Here is a 15,905-nt window from a genome sequence, read left to right as displayed (position 1 = left end):
CACAATGTGCAAAACAGTCAAACTTGCAGTTCAGCTACAGAGTGGGTAATACTTGCAGATAATAAAACAGCAGCAAACTCTCCCTAAACTTTCATTTCTCTAGTAGTTCTTCTGCAGTCCCAGAGCCGTCTCTCTCCCCAGGGGTATTCCCCAGCAATGCCCTTATATTGCCTTCCTCCTGCTCTCTATCAGTTACGGGGGAGCCTTCACCAAGTTTTGGTTAATCTTCCTGATTCATACTTACCTAGCAGGAAAGGGGAAGAGTTACACATTTTCAGCATTCTATTTGACTGCAAGGTTTATGTGTCATGTTTTTAGTATTTCCCCAAATACAATATCAGGCAACTTAAATATAAATTGATATAAATTGAATTGTCTTTGAACTAAATTTTTAATGTATTAGTACTTCTTCCAGATAACAAGGATAACCTTCATCTTGCCACACTTTACTTAAGATACTATATAGTTTTACATATATGTGAAGACCCTTCATTATTCTTCCATAGTAAAGCATGTAAAATTGTGAAAAGTGAACTGATTATTTATTACATGATAATTAGCTATTTTTCTTGTGAGGTGCAACAAGCTGTGTGGTTGGAAATAGGAATTTGACTACAGAAAGGACAAAACAAAAGCTGAAGTACTCAACTTCAGTTAAAAGCCTAAAGGGGGTGTTAGAAAAGATGAAGCATGACTCTTCTCAGAGGTACACGGTGAAAGGACAAGAGGCTATGTCACAAATTTCAGCAATGGAAATTTCAACTGCATATCAGGAGAAAACTTTTCACAATGAGAATGGCTAAGAACTAGAGAGGTTGTGAAATTTCCATCCTTGGAGACTTTTAAAACTTGACTGGCTAAAACTCTGAGCAACCTGCTCTAACTTTGAAGTTGGTGCTGCTCTGAGCAGGAGACTGGATTAAGTGACCTTGAGAGGTCTCTTCCAACATGAATTAGTCTGTGATTTTGTGGGTCCAAGTTATCTTATATTTGCAGATATTTGGGGTGGGTAGGAGAAAATGTGTTCAGAAACATTTTCTTTCCCTTAAAACTTCTGGCAGAAAGCAATGTGATTACATATTTTTTGTTAGTTTACATTTTAATAGCTACAATACATTCAGTTCTCTGTATGATATTTAATAATTTCAAATAAGTGGTTTTTTTAATCTTTCCTATTCTTTCATGTTCCCCCTGTTGCAGCTCAGGACAATATAGGAAAGGAAGTAACCTAATTTGAATGCAAATAGCAACTTTTTTTTTTAAGAACAGTAGCTTGCAACTCATATCTGTAGAATGAGCGCTAAAATCATGAGGAACTGCACCTTAACTACATGTGGTGAGCTATGTACATACTATCACCACTGTGCTCAGGGTTCTTAGGTACCACAGTTCTGTAAATAAGCTTTCATAGTATTACTCTACATGTTTTCAGAGAAGAGTTGAATGAAGTACAGGATGTACTTGTATGAAGTATGGAAATTAATTACATAATGGCCAATGAGGAGAAAACAAAATATGTAATGGTCACATATGGTAAGAAAAGTGGTTTGATTTTTTTTTCCTTGTCCCTTTATTAAGCTTTTTCTGACTGCTGCAATACATGTATGATGCATGATCCAGTATGGCAGCCTCACTCAATTCCCAAACCTGATTCATCTCTAAAATAGGCCATGCTGTACAGAGATTAAAGAAAGGATTGTGAAAAAGAAAAAAAATACAGTTGTGACTGCATAATTAAAAGCTATATAAAAATGAATGTACAGAGCAAGCTAAATTATGCTTATACAAGCAACCTTGATTCTGGCATTTCTTGATATTGGAGTGTTTGACTTTCAAACACCTAATTTTTGTGTCAAAAGACATATAAGTACAACTTTATGATTTAATATATTATATATAACCTTTGTATGTTATTAGGTATAAATAAGGAAGATGTCAAGAATGCCACACAAATAGAAACTAAGTCAATTTTGTCAGTTAAAATGAGTTTTTTAAAAGTGTATTCTTGATCACATTCACATAGTACTTCTAGGGACTACAACAAAGTGATAGCGGAGCTCAGCCAGGTGGCAGTGAGAGGAAAGCTCTTGTGTCTGGTCACACAAAAGTAGGGTTGCATGCAAGGAGAACCAAAAGTACTGGCACCAGGCTGGAACCATGTGCAGCAAGAGCTGCTTTGGACCCTGAACTTCAGCTGGTCCTCCTCATCCACCATCCCAAGTCCAGCCTCCGCCTTGACTTCCAGTAACTCACAGCAGCAGCATCTCTACACTCCCACACTTGTGATGGGACCAGTGCAACCTCAGCCATGCATTTTTTGCAGCAAAAAAATGTCTACTCATTTTTAAACTAAAAATGTGAGTTCGATAGTTCTTATTCTGCTTCTATTCTGCTTGTGGGATCCTTAGACATCATTAGGGGAAGCTTTTATATGCCTTGAAGAGTGCTGTTTCTTCATTACATGAGCATTTGCAGCACTCTCTACTGAGGACCTTTATTCAGAGCTTTCAGCTGAATCCCATAGAAGTAAATGGGAGTTTTGTCTGAAGAAGAAAGTAAAAAATGCTAAACAGACTGTTAACTTATGTTGGGATTTGGGGACATTTTTGTTGTTGTTGTTGTTGTTTTTCTGAGGTAGCTAAATCTAGTTCCTTATGTCCTTTCTTGAGATATTTAAATAAATCATTGAAATATTACATTTTCTCAGTGATGATTTCTATTATGTTTTCCTTTTTGTTTCACTAGCGTACTTCAGATGTGCCTCATTCAACATAAGAGGTTATGCTTTTTGGATGCTACATTTGCTTAGCCACAGGCCAAAATAAATATTACCACTCCTGAAACCTTAAAGTCCTACTTATAATGAGTATGGCACTCACCAGCAAGCAAAACAACACACAGACTAATTAAAAATTATTGAAGAGTAATACTGAAAACTAAGTCTGAGAAGTAGGTTTTCTAGGTATTCATTCACAGAGCTAGATAACAATCAAGGTTAAGAACAAGTGATTGCACTTCCTATTTGTTACAAACCTTTGTTACAAAGCCATAAATATTCCAGCTTGCTGTGAAACAGTTTCAGCAAAGACAACCGTGCCTCAAGGACAGAAAATACTTAGTGCAATGCCATTTTCCACAAGATATATATGATTGTAATGGTATATAATGCAAACAGATTTGCATGGCTGTTCACTAATAATCCTTGAGCATCTTCAGTCTCTTCAGAGATGATTACCTCATTGTTCTAAAAATTTCTGAGTCTTTGTAAGCCTGTTTCAGTGCAATAAGGAGAAGCTGTATAAATGTCATGGCCTCTGCCCCCACAACTAAAATAAAAAAGGATGAAGCTGGCAAGAATTTTGTAATAAGATATATTAACAATTGAAATATGTCCTCTCCATTGTATCAGCAGGTGATGATGGAAAAATTGATGTACATACACATAGAATAAAAGCTGTCCTCAAAACTTTAAAAAAAAGCCTTTCTTTTATTTTATTTGGTAGAAAGCTTTAAATTATACATATAAAAATAAACTATACCCAGCTGAACTATTATTAGGCTGTAATTTTAACCTATCAATTCCTAAAGCCATGCTGTGCAGGAATCCTCTCTCATGGTTTACAACCTCAGAGGCATCCCTCTGGTACTTACTTAAAGGTTATTTTTTATTCTCTATTTAGAACCGATTCAAACCCAGAGCTTTTTTCAAGGTTCTGCGTGCCATTCCAAACACAAAAAAATACACAGGAGTATCATTACAGATCTGAAGTTGCAGTTATTCCCAGATGAAAATATAAATAATAAAGAAGATTCAGTGCAAGACGTATGAATGTGACTGAGAGACTTAAAACTTAAAATGATCCATTTTGTAAGATATCTACATCTGTAAAACAGTTGGAGCCTCTAAAGGATCTAGAACAGGAGGATAAGTTTTATCCATCCAAAAAGCTGGGTATCTTTCCCTTAGGTGTTTATTTCTAGGCCCTAGATCTTGCAGAAGATTTGATCATGTGGGAAAGTTTTGATGTACCATTCACAGTTGAAAGGGAGAGGAGAGAAGAGTGATGTCCCATGTGTGAATTAGACCTTTTGTAGACAATGAGTCGATCTGTACCTATTTCTTAAATCCATTATCTAGGAACTTTCCTTTTTTCCCCCTCTTTACCAATGCTGTTGGGCTGAAAACCAGCTGAAGTGGAAGGAATATACTCTACTGGGTATTTCAAGGCAGATCATATCACCAGAACAAATAATACCTCTGAAGAACAAATAAAAATTTTAACTGCATCCAAATATAAGCAAACCATATGGTTGGTTGGGAAACACTCTGGATCACACAGCCCTAGACTTCAGAAAAAAATCAGTTCCAGGTTTAGATACTGGTTTTGGCCCATCTTTATTCCAGCGAGCACTTACTAGTGTTCTTAAGCTTTTATACCCACTAAAACATAGTGCTCAAACAGCTGCTCCTCCTCTCTCCCTTCCTTCCTACTCCCTTTCACTTCCCCAGACACGACAAGCGCCCCAACATTTCCAAGTTTAGGAATGCAGGTGGCTGAAACAAGCAGGTGGAAAGAGGGTGGATTGGGTTGAGTATAAATGTACAACAGGTGCTGGGTTTGTTATATACATTAGTTCACTTAGCAATACAGAAAGCATTTTAACCAAATAAAAGATAATATATGCAAGTTCTTTCATTTACTATGTTTTTGCCAAGCTTTTAATGAGATTGGGCCTGTCTGAAGGTATAAAACCCACAAAGTGTAACGTTTTACCTGCAGAAAATTACTTTCCACCCTCAGGAAATGAAATTCTGATCCTTTTGAAGTCAGCATCTTTTGAAGAAACAGAATACATGGGGATGAAATATCCCATTCTCTACTATTTTTTGTACTTTGGGGGTGATTTGAGAGAAAATACAGGTAAAGAAGTATCTTTGCCTCATTTACTCTTCCTATAATTGTGTGTAACTTTCTGCATCATGACATATCAGTAACTCACAAAGGATCAGAGAATTACACCTGTAATTTACAGTTGGGCTAAACTCCCTTTAATCAGGAACGGCAATTAAATATCTGAGTCAAGAAGAAAATGTGATCTCTTTCACACATGAGATTCTCCTTGATGGTCAGTTCACACCACTGTGAGCATAACTCAGCATGGACAGCAATATTCAGATTCAGTTGAAGCTTATTACTCTAACAAAATATTTTGTTACCGCTGCTAATCTTTTATCCCACAAATTGGCAGCCTTCTGGGAATGCCTTAGAAAGTAGGAGTTTTGGGTTGAGATGTTGGTTTGAGCCCATTACCAACTGCCACTTTATGTGTGACACTTACAGTGTCACTAAAACCCTATAAATATGTCAATCTTAGGAAAACATATTTTTCCTATTGATTTTGACTGTGTATAAGTGTTCAATCATAACATTCCTACCAGAAGCACAAAGTTAAAAAGCACTGCTGTAGCCAAACAGCAATCTATTCTGGCACCTCCATTTGCACTTTAATTTAATGAAAGACACTTTGTTTTACAATTATTATGCTGTGGTATAAGAACCCTGAAAGGAATCCAGCTAAGTAACAGCGAGCTAAATGGAACAAAAAATATTTGTTTACCCTTGAGATGGTAATCTTTTGTATTCATGAAATCACTAATTAGTGTCTCTCATAGAGGTGAAATTGCATTGCAGAATTACTGAGGGGGCAAAAAGAGGTAATTCTCTTTTAAAACATATATACCATTATTGTTGTGGGCATCAGAAGGTATATGCTCATTACTGTCTAGATTAAAAGTTTCTAACATACCCAGCATACTCCAAATTTCCATCATACTACCCTGATTCTAATAACGCTAAGACAATGAGTAAAACAGAACACAACCTTTCAACTGGGGCATGTTAACAAAGTGCTGATGGCTTAAATGTATCCAATGATAAATTACCTTTGAAAGGTCCCCAGCCTCCAAATAGAAGCAGATAACAAACACATTCCATGTAACCCAAAGGACCAGCCAGACAGCATACTGGAGGGAGGAAGAGAGAAACAGTGCATTATTAATTTCACTATCAACTGAGTTAACTTAGTTCATTAGACAATTAGTTCAATCCAAGACAAAACCAGACTATAAATATGGTGCATATGAATAAAAATGTTACATATAAAAGAGAATCAAGAATAAATTCTTCCCTTTCACAGACACAATCTAGAGTGACCTAGTGAGTACTCAGTCACACCAGAAAATCTGTATCTGAGAGAACAGTTGATAGGTCTGACATCTGAATTTGAAACAAATCTGGATCTCTTATTATTGTTCTAATGGGGAATATTGCAATATCAAGAGAGGCATGCAATATCAATTATATGTGAGAAGTGCAGAGCTGATTTTTCAAATGGTTATTCAAGTATAACTTACTAAATAACAAAGTCTAATTGAAGTAGGCACTGGATTCTGCAACAGTTTGGATTTAGTCTCAAGAAATTAAACCTATATATATAACCTCAAGAAAATAAACATATATATATAGAGAGAGAGAGGTTATTTTGCAGCATTTCTACAAAATATAGATGGATTTGGTCATGACAGCTGCCTCTATCAATATATTTTGTGACATTCCAAAGTATGGTTCATAATTATTCAACACCCTCAGAGGCAGACTGTGTTTAAATTGGCAATTTCTTTGGGTTTTGTTTTTGGTTTGGTTTTGTTTTGTTTTATAGTGTATAGGAGGAGTACTCATGCTTAAGCAAGAACTGTTCATTGGTGGTTGCCAAGCTTCTTATTCACATATCTCATGTGAGTAATGGAGTACCTGTTTTCTCTCCCGGCCACTACTTTGCTTTTTTTTTGTATTTATAAGACCTTATGTGCTTGGACTGGAAACTGCATTTCCCTGCCCTAATGCTGGAGGATCTTGTGTAATAAAGTTTGACCTGCTGTTGCTACTCTTATCTAAAAGTTTGTGCTTGAGAACTTCCCTTGACAAATTATTCCATCATCTAATAAACCTTAGGATCTACAAATATTTTTCTAATGGCTGTCGTAGCTATCGTCTAGTTGTTCACAACTCAATTCTGCACGTTTGCTAATTTCATTCCACAGACCCATGGCACTGCATATGTGTGAAATATGGCAGAGACACAACACTATTCCCTACCTGTTATAGCTGAGGGCTATTTCCTCCTTTTATATCACCAACCCATTTCTCTCAAGTATTTACAGACTTACTCTTCTTGTTTTGTTGTCTTTTCTCCAAACTATACTGATTACATTTTGTTAAACTACTTTTCCAAATCAGGAAAACCTGCTTTCTGCACACCTCTGTATTAAATCACCTTCCAAATAAGCAGACAATATTTTAGACCATATGCTATCTAGCCCTTACAAAAAATATATGACAAACCATTGTTTGTCATGAATGAAAATCTCATTCTGTAAATTCAGTAACAAACTATGTAGGATTCTTCCTGCATTTCTCTTGGAAGTGCTGTTTTGCATCAGATTATCTATCATTCAACATGCCATTTTCTACTTAACTTTCTAAATACTGTGAAATACTACAATTCTGTCCTTTCTCAGGAGATCTAAAGTGAGACTACATCCAACATAAGTAAAATTTAGGCCTGTTCCTATTTCTTATTTTTATAGATAACTAAATAATTGCCAGCTAGCCTAGCTATTAGGTAGACCACATACAGATTTTGAAGAATTATGATAAATATTGATCTAATGAAAGCTAACACAGTTTTAAAGTTTCGAATTGCTTTAGACAGAAGTAATTTTAAGTAATTTAAAGCATACAGATTACATATACTTTGTAGGTCAGCTCTTTCTGGTCCATAGATCTGGTCACAGATCATAGATTTATTTAGGTCAGGAGGGACCCTCTGGAGGTCACCTGGTCCAATCTCTGCTCAAAGCACGACCAGCATAAATCAAGCTGTGCAGGGATTTGTCCACTTGAGGTCTGGATATCTCCAGGGATGGAGATTTCATGGCCTCTCTAATGCACATCTTCTCTTTGAGTGTAGGCTGCTCATAAAACTGCAACATAGGAACTTAATTCAGATGCATGGTCTTAACACACTCATATTTTTTTTTAAATCCAACTCTGAGACGTTAAGTATATTGAGCATTTCATTTTCCTGAAGCTTGCTCATGGTACACCTGGCTTCGCACGTGACATTGACCATTATAACTACCAGAACAAGAGAAGAAAACATTAATTTAGATTCAATAACCTTAATCTGGCATTTTTTTCTACTTTGCAGCATCTTAACTTGCTGGTTTTCACCAATTATTTTAATACTTTAATGTTACATACAAGTATACATATACTCTGATGGAGTTAATACAAGTATTCCTTCTGACACAAAAAGATAATTGGTTTTCTTACAGTGAAAATTCTAAATACTGCATTGAGACTGATTTCCCAAAGAAATGAGACTTAAGCAGTAATATCCATGTGCAATATCTGTTCCCTTAAAATAACTTCTGTGCTCCTAAACAATTTTAAGCAAACTGGACAAAAGACTAGAAGATTCAAAGATATTTTTTCACAAAAGTTTCAGGAAAATAGGCCTACATATGGGAAGAGATTATTAAGTTGTCATACAAAGAAAGACTTACTCATCTTTTATCAGTCAACACAAAGGGGAAAAAATGTGGGAGAACGCCACTGGAAACTAGGTTTTGTTAGGTCAGCTGTTCATGGCACAACATGTCACACTGCACACAAGCAACAGCTGATTAAAAAGCTCCCTGTGCCCAGCACATCCAGCAGAATGCTCCAATGCACTTTGGAGCTGCCTGTCCCAGCAGAGAGCTTACATGAAGAAGTGAAACTTCTTTTCCACTGTGTAGTCTATCACCAAAAAAATGACAAATTTATCTGACTTTTAGCTTCACTCTTTTAACAAGCATCTGCTGTTACTGGACTACAGATAAGGTTTAAAAATGTCTTTTAAAAGTATGTGTTAAACTGCTTCCTTTTGAAATGTTGTATTAAGTGTTTGCTGCCTGAATTCTGTGGATAAACACTGAGTATAATTGTCTTGAAATACAAGGATACTTCTGCTTCCCACTGCTTCTTATTTCAGATGCTTCAGATCTAGCACATCTCTTATCTCTGGATCACATGCAGTCATAAATGACTCTTGTTGTCTACGTGCTTCAGCAAATTGTTGCGGAAATTCAGCTCTGAAGGTCTGTGACAATGAACAAATCCCTCTGGTACTCTCTATTATATGTATCTAATTAGAAACACATTTTATAAGAGTTCTTCAAAGGGCTATAGCTGTATTTTTTTGTCATATGTGGGAGTTCAAGACAGCTGCATTATCTGACAGAAGCCACCACAATGCTACAGCAGTCACATATCAACAAGACAAGAACCTTGATGAACACACACTTGACCAAGCAGGAGATACTGACAGGAGGCATAGCAGTGACAACACAGCTTATTATTTTTATGGAAATCCACACTGGAAAGCGGTAGAACTGGAAGGCTAAGACTGAAAATTTAAATGCTTACTGTTTTGCAAAGTTGTAGTCAATCAGTAAAAGCTAGGGGGGGGGTTGTAAAATAATTTATATAAATACAGCTCTTATATGGTAGAATACACTTACCCTTCTTCAAGTAAACATGAATTTATAACTGTCCACAAAGAATTATGAGAAGAATTACCTACTTTATGATTTATTGATACTGTTTAGTTACAGGTTTGAAAATTTGCTATGAATCATCACAAATTAATATAGGATGTCTTTTTTCTTGGGGAATGGGAAACTGAAATATTAAAATTCTTGTAAAAGAACTAAGAATCCATACATCCTTCTTCACACTTCTCTCAAAGTTGGCTAAGTCGCATTATCTCCGTTTTACTAACAGGGAAACTGAAGGTCAAAGAAATTAAATTACTAGACTTAATTCCACAGCCCAACAGAAAAACGATCACAAGGGCACAAGAAAGAACCAAAGGTCCAGGTAGCCCACTACTGCCTTTGATCTAAACCTGGTCACCAGAACTCACACCTATTACTTTGGTTGCTTTGCCTGAAGGAGAAATATGTCACATACCTTTTGAGTATAAATAGTGAGCGACTCTGATAGCTATGAGCATTTTACATATAAGCATTTTTTTCACAGAACTTTACATGGCATTTCTCTTGCTCCCAAATTCTTTTTGGATATGTGAGTCAATTACAATCACATTTGACTGAGGGATACAAGGGTTCCGGACCTACAAGATATGACCTTGTGCAATTCAAAGCTATTGAATTGTTGTAATTAGTGATTTGCTACTTATTTTCTTTTTAAAAATGTACACAATTTTAGTTTCAGATTCTTCCAAACCTGAAAATATTAGGCGCCCAGACCTGTCCATGCTCCATTCAGGAAAAAGAAACTAAATATATTTCAGAAAATTATAATTACTACATTTGCCATAGTAATTAAAAATGTGATTTTTTTATCCTACCTGGGCAAGAGTACTTGAGTTGTTCAAGGGTCACCTTGAGCCCAGCATGTCTGGAAAGGACAACTGTCCACAATTATCACTATCTTTGCTTCTAGAGTTATTTTCCCCTAATTTCCTCTGTCTATGAAGATGCTTCATTTAGAAATACAATTTTCAAACTTTTCCTTATCAAATCTGATAACAAGTGGTATTCTGAATACTTGGCACCAAAATACCATCTAAACTTACTGATAACATTCAGCTAATCTTTGAGCTGCCTACAGCTCTGCTTACCTTTGAAAAGCCCCTCTAAAATAGAAATAACTATTTGGTGGAGTCAGCTGTTCCTGAACAGCAAAGTCCATGGTTTAGTTGTCATAACCTTCTGTAGTGTTGCCTGTTCGAACCTTTTCAGCACCGAACAGCAGAAGTTCTGCCTCTGGTTTTCACCTTCCTGGAACTAGTAAAAGACCTCACCTAGACTCCCCTGGGAGAAGTCCATTTGTAGGGAAAGACAGAAGTCTACAGGGTGACTTCATGCGGCCACTTAGTAGGCACCATTCTCTAATTTAATCTGCTTTGCGCATTTTGCTATTTCCTTCCCATTCCCATTGCCTGAGGCTTTCCCCGGAGAGCTGATGAGGGTGTGAGCAGCACAGCATGGTGGAGAGTCCAGCTCTGAACCTACCCAGCAGAAACCACACCTCAGCAGGAAGGCTCCAGTGCAGGGCAGGATCAGAAACCACAGCTTAACTCCGAGGAGGAATCAGGAGCCAAATTCACGCCGAAGAGAGATTCAGTTATTGAATGCGTGAGGACCAGCTTTTTTAAGCAGAACTGCTGCTCTCAGCAACCTAACACAAAGAGCAACCGTGCTCTGCTTTTAATAGTCCAGATGAAAGTCTTCTCTGCCCAGCAGTTACCTACAGGCCTCAATGGGATAGAGCTCAGGGCCAAACCAGTAGCCTTGACAACAAATAATAACATTCCTGGCAGCAGAGGGCTTTGTGCAACCAGTTCAACTTCAATAAATGTTCATTCACTTTCTTGAATGTACTGGGAAGCTCTTGCAGAATGCCATAATCCTCCGGATATTTTTCATTGCTTGTTGGTTGTCACAGCATGCAGCTTGCACTAGTTTTGCTTGGCTGAATTCTTCATATTGTTAGGAGTTAGACCTTTTGTTGCTGTTTTATTTTATTTTTTGTCAACCATGGCCATAGCATCAGAGTACTGCCCATCTTTGTGAGTTTCTGTTTCTAAGCGAATGCGAATTGATTTTGTACAATCCATTTTTGAGTTGGACTTTTCTGTCCCAAATTGCAGTGACAGTCTAGGTTGTCTGCTTGTGTTTATCAGGGAATTTTTTAACCCTTTGGCATTGTGAATCCTTGGCTCTTCAGCCTTTCCCCTTTGCTCCCTTCAGGTAAAAATATCTCTCTGGTATTTTACTTCCTTTATATTACACTTTAATAATTAGCATCATCTGCCAAAACTGACTGAAAGCTGCAGCACTGTCAAGTGCATCAGAACTGGTCACTACCAAAGAGAAAATTACTGTTGGATTGGTTTTTTACTCCTGAGGAATCACTGCTTGCAGATATAGAGCAAGTGCTGCTTAAAATTTCTTCCCAGAGACTTCTATACACCTAGTGGCTATGTATAAACTTTCAAGCTCCTTGGGCTCAGTTATAAGCCCTGATTTTATATAGGAGTGTATTAAATCTATTTTCCCCTTGATTTGTGTGGGAAGAATTCATAAGCATAAAAAGCAGGAGGAAAGCTGAAGCACATTCTGGTCAGGTCACAAATGGATGAAGGGACAGCCCAGAGCCCAGCACATTGCTGTGATGTGCAGTCACCCGTCAGTCTACTCATAGCCAAGGAGTTTTAGTTTGGGTGGGACTCACTGGGCTCCTTTTTTCTTTTGGCTGCTTCTCTTTTGTTTCCATTTTCTTGTGTGCCAGAATTATGCTGGGCCCAGAACGCACAGCAGAGATTTAATTTTTTTTCTGAAGACATAGCTCCAAGTCCTTCTGCATAAGAGAAGCTGGATTTCTACAGAGCACATTACTGCTGGAGTGATATCCATCTGCCCACATTTAGATGTCTGCAATGCAGATGTCCTCCTCTGAGCAGTGTCTACATTCCCATTACGGTCGATTGAGAGGAAAAGGCACTTCCAGGACTTGGTTCATTTCTCTGTATCTGACACTGATCACTCCACCCTTGCTGTTTGGAAAGCTAAACTCCTCCAAGGCAAAATTCCCTATGTCACAGAGCCTATTAAAAATCTTGCATTGGTGACATAAAAAATGAGATAGTAACACTGCACTATGCAGATATGCACTCCCTTTTTTCCACAAAAAAAAAGAACAAAACAAAATAAACCTCACCGGTGTAAAACATCCCCAAAGTACTGCTGAAGAGACATCTTCTGAGAACTATTGTCTCCTGTATCCTGCACACACTGATGGTCCATTAATGCTTAAGCTTGAATCATTCATTTGTTCATTTTCTGTTTCTCAGATTCACAGCTCTTCAGGTTTTAGTGGAAAAGATTGGGAGAAGTGCTAACATGGCAGCTGCTTTTGTGTACTGCAACACTTTAGTTTGGTTTTCAGCTTCTGTTTCAGTGTCCAACTGTACCATCTTAAAATTTTACCTTAAACACTAAATGACAAACCTTCATTCCAAGAACCCATAAACAACTCAGGAGATAAATGGGCCCATTCATACAGCCTTCCTAAGAAAGACACACAACATTTTCTCAGTGTAGTCACTCTATTCTTAATAAATAATGATTTCTTTTCATATGATGCTATAAAGGCGAATGCCAGAACGTAAAAGTAAGCACACAGAAATACATAACTTACATTTTAGCATTGTTCAGTCAATCTACTATGTTACACTAGGGTGTTACAAATATTCTAGATTGCCAAATAAAAGTAATCTGTAACTAAGGAGTTACTTTAAAAAAGAGTTTTCTTTAAAAAGACAATATTTCTGCCATTCTTCTTACAAATGGGGAGCAGAGAAATTTTGTTTTTTCTCATTTCAAATTCATTTCTTCTTGTTTTTTTGGGGGTTGTTTTGTTTTAGGTTTCTTCCGCATCCATATGTTAAAGCTCATGACCTTTTTAACAATAAGTGCATTGTATGTAAGAAAGAAAGTAAGGTAAGGCAGAAATTTTAACAGGACATATTTATTTTACCTTTTTGACTTAGCAGTAGAGATTTAATTGGTTTGGCTTCACTCATCATTCAGTTCCTGTATTTCTTTTGATCACATCTTTGTTGTGAAACTTTTACCAGCAGGAAGCAACTTCAAATATCTGAATACTCAGTTTACTGCAATACAGTACATATCCACCCAGCTGCAGACACATACATATACATGCATATATTCAGGGATGGATTAGTATTTTTTATCTTATTTTACTTTCCTAGTTTTTTCAGCACTTTCTTTTGTTCGTGGAAGAGATTATAAAGTCTTTCAAAATAGAAATGACTAATTAAATGTAAGTAACAGGAAAATGATACACAGATAATTTTCACTTAAATAGAGCTTATAATACTTTCTTCATATCAGAATTCTGGGAATATCTCTATTCTTCAAGACATAACTTGAGCTGGTCAGGCAACAGCGAACCTTATAATAGTGCTGTTTTGATCCTCTTCTACCCCTCTGTTTCAATTCCAACATGAATCTACCAGGTTCTACCTCAAGAGATACTAGCACTAGAAGTCAATGCTAAAGAAATTTTAGTCAAGATTTAAAAACTTGAAATCGTGGCTTTGAAATGGCATTATTTTTTGAGCAGTTCTTATCAGCTGTTAAATTAATATTATAATTGGCATAAAAAGAAAGAAAGATAGAAATCAAAATGATGTGATTTTGGAGGTCACTTGGTTCTTCAATGCCAGGGCTAGAAATATTCTGAAAGAATTTTTCCAAACCCTGCCTTCTAGACCATTCTTAAGACACCAAGCATTTCAAGCCCTGGATTTCTTCAGAGTTTGTACATAGTGATTAGTGTAGAAATTGCAGTCACAAGAATTCAAGATGTCTTCTATGGATATTTTTTATTATTAAATCTTAGAGGAAAACTGCAGGAATTGTTGCTGTAAAATTTCACTGTAACTTGTAGCACCACAGAACATTTTACCAATGAATTACCAATGAAAAAGAAACATGAACAAGATCACTGGCTACTAGAAGCTGCTATTACTTTACCCAAGGCTTCACCTAAAAATGACTCTTACTATGAAATGAACCCGCTGCAAAAAAATCCCACACATTTAGTGCAAAAGTGATACATGGAAAAACAGTTTTGCATGTACAAGTCTGCCTCAATTGTTAAGAAATATTTGGAAAAATGCCCAAGACCCCTTGGCAAGAAGTGGTGTTGTTCCCCACCACCGTTGCCCAGTCTGGGGACCACCACCCTACTGAGAGGCTCCGTTGATGGTACCAGTTCTTAAGACTGGTCCAACAATCTTCACTGACTGCCTAACCCCTCTGCAGGGTAGCAGTGCTTCTCCATATGGACTCTGTGCCATGCTCACCCTGCCATATGCTTGCATTTCACCCAGGGTAAACCAGCCTCACCAGCTAAGGAGCACTCCTCTGGGTCCTTTTCAAACTCAGGCAGCCCTAGGAGAAATCTACCCATTCTGCTGCATGACCATACCTGGGTGGGAACATTGTCTCTCCCTCCTGCTTGAACTGGACAGTGTGCAGCCAGGAAGGCAAGGTGGTTTTGTACAGGCAAAATAAACATAAGAAATATATTCTGGTTGTAATCTAATGAGAAGGGTTTCTCACTGGAAAGGTGGGAAGCCATAATTTGCTTCAGACATCACCATATTGGTGGAGATACACGTGTATTGACTGTTTCCTTGGTGTCTCTGGCCTTTTCAAAAAACCCCCAAAGAAAAAGCTTGATTATAATTCAGTCACTGGACAGTTTATTTTAATTTTATTTTATTTTAAGCTGTGCCCATTTAAATTCCCTATTAAAAATACAAATCAGGACACTCAGGATTCTTTCAGTGTTCATTTTTAACATAATGCAAAAAATGAAATCAATAGATACTGTTGCTAGGAACAAGACTCTACTGACACTTATCTAGATTCTTTTATTGATGCCTCAGTATTTGAGTGCCAACTGCAACTATTTATAAAAGGAATCCATCTCCCTCAGTGAATACATCAAAATTCTTGCTAAAACTAAGCCATTTACAATAAGATCTTTTTGATAAATTGAGAGGTTTGTATTCAGCTTCCTGGGTATCATTTTCTCCCTTCCATTTTCTTTGACTTAACACCTTAACAGTCAAAGCCATGGGGAGCCTGGCCATTCAGTTCACAGGGCTTTGAGTTTGTTCCTTGGTATTCATATTCCAAAGGAGATTTAATTGAAGCTAAAGATATTCTTGTCATA

General features: G+C 37.1%; 1 protein-coding gene across 1 annotated transcript in view; it reads right to left on the bottom strand.

Annotated features, from left to right (window-relative positions):
- The window catches only part of NKAIN2 (sodium/potassium transporting ATPase interacting 2), a 558,604-nt gene that overhangs the window by 255,709 nt on the left and 286,990 nt on the right, over nt 1-15,905 (bottom strand). Inside the window, exon 3 of the mRNA XM_069805165.1 lies at nt 5,945-6,025. Coding sequence (XP_069661266.1) covers nt 5,945-6,025 — 81 coding nt within the window. The remainder of the gene's footprint in view (nt 1-5,944; nt 6,026-15,905) is intronic.

This window comes from Haliaeetus albicilla, chromosome 17 (genome assembly GCF_947461875.1).
Source record: "Haliaeetus albicilla chromosome 17, bHalAlb1.1, whole genome shotgun sequence".
NCBI classification, from domain to species: domain Eukaryota; kingdom Metazoa; phylum Chordata; class Aves; order Accipitriformes; family Accipitridae; genus Haliaeetus; species Haliaeetus albicilla.
The sequence above is the reverse complement of the archived record's forward strand: the minus strand, read 5'-3'. Positions and strand labels throughout refer to the sequence as shown.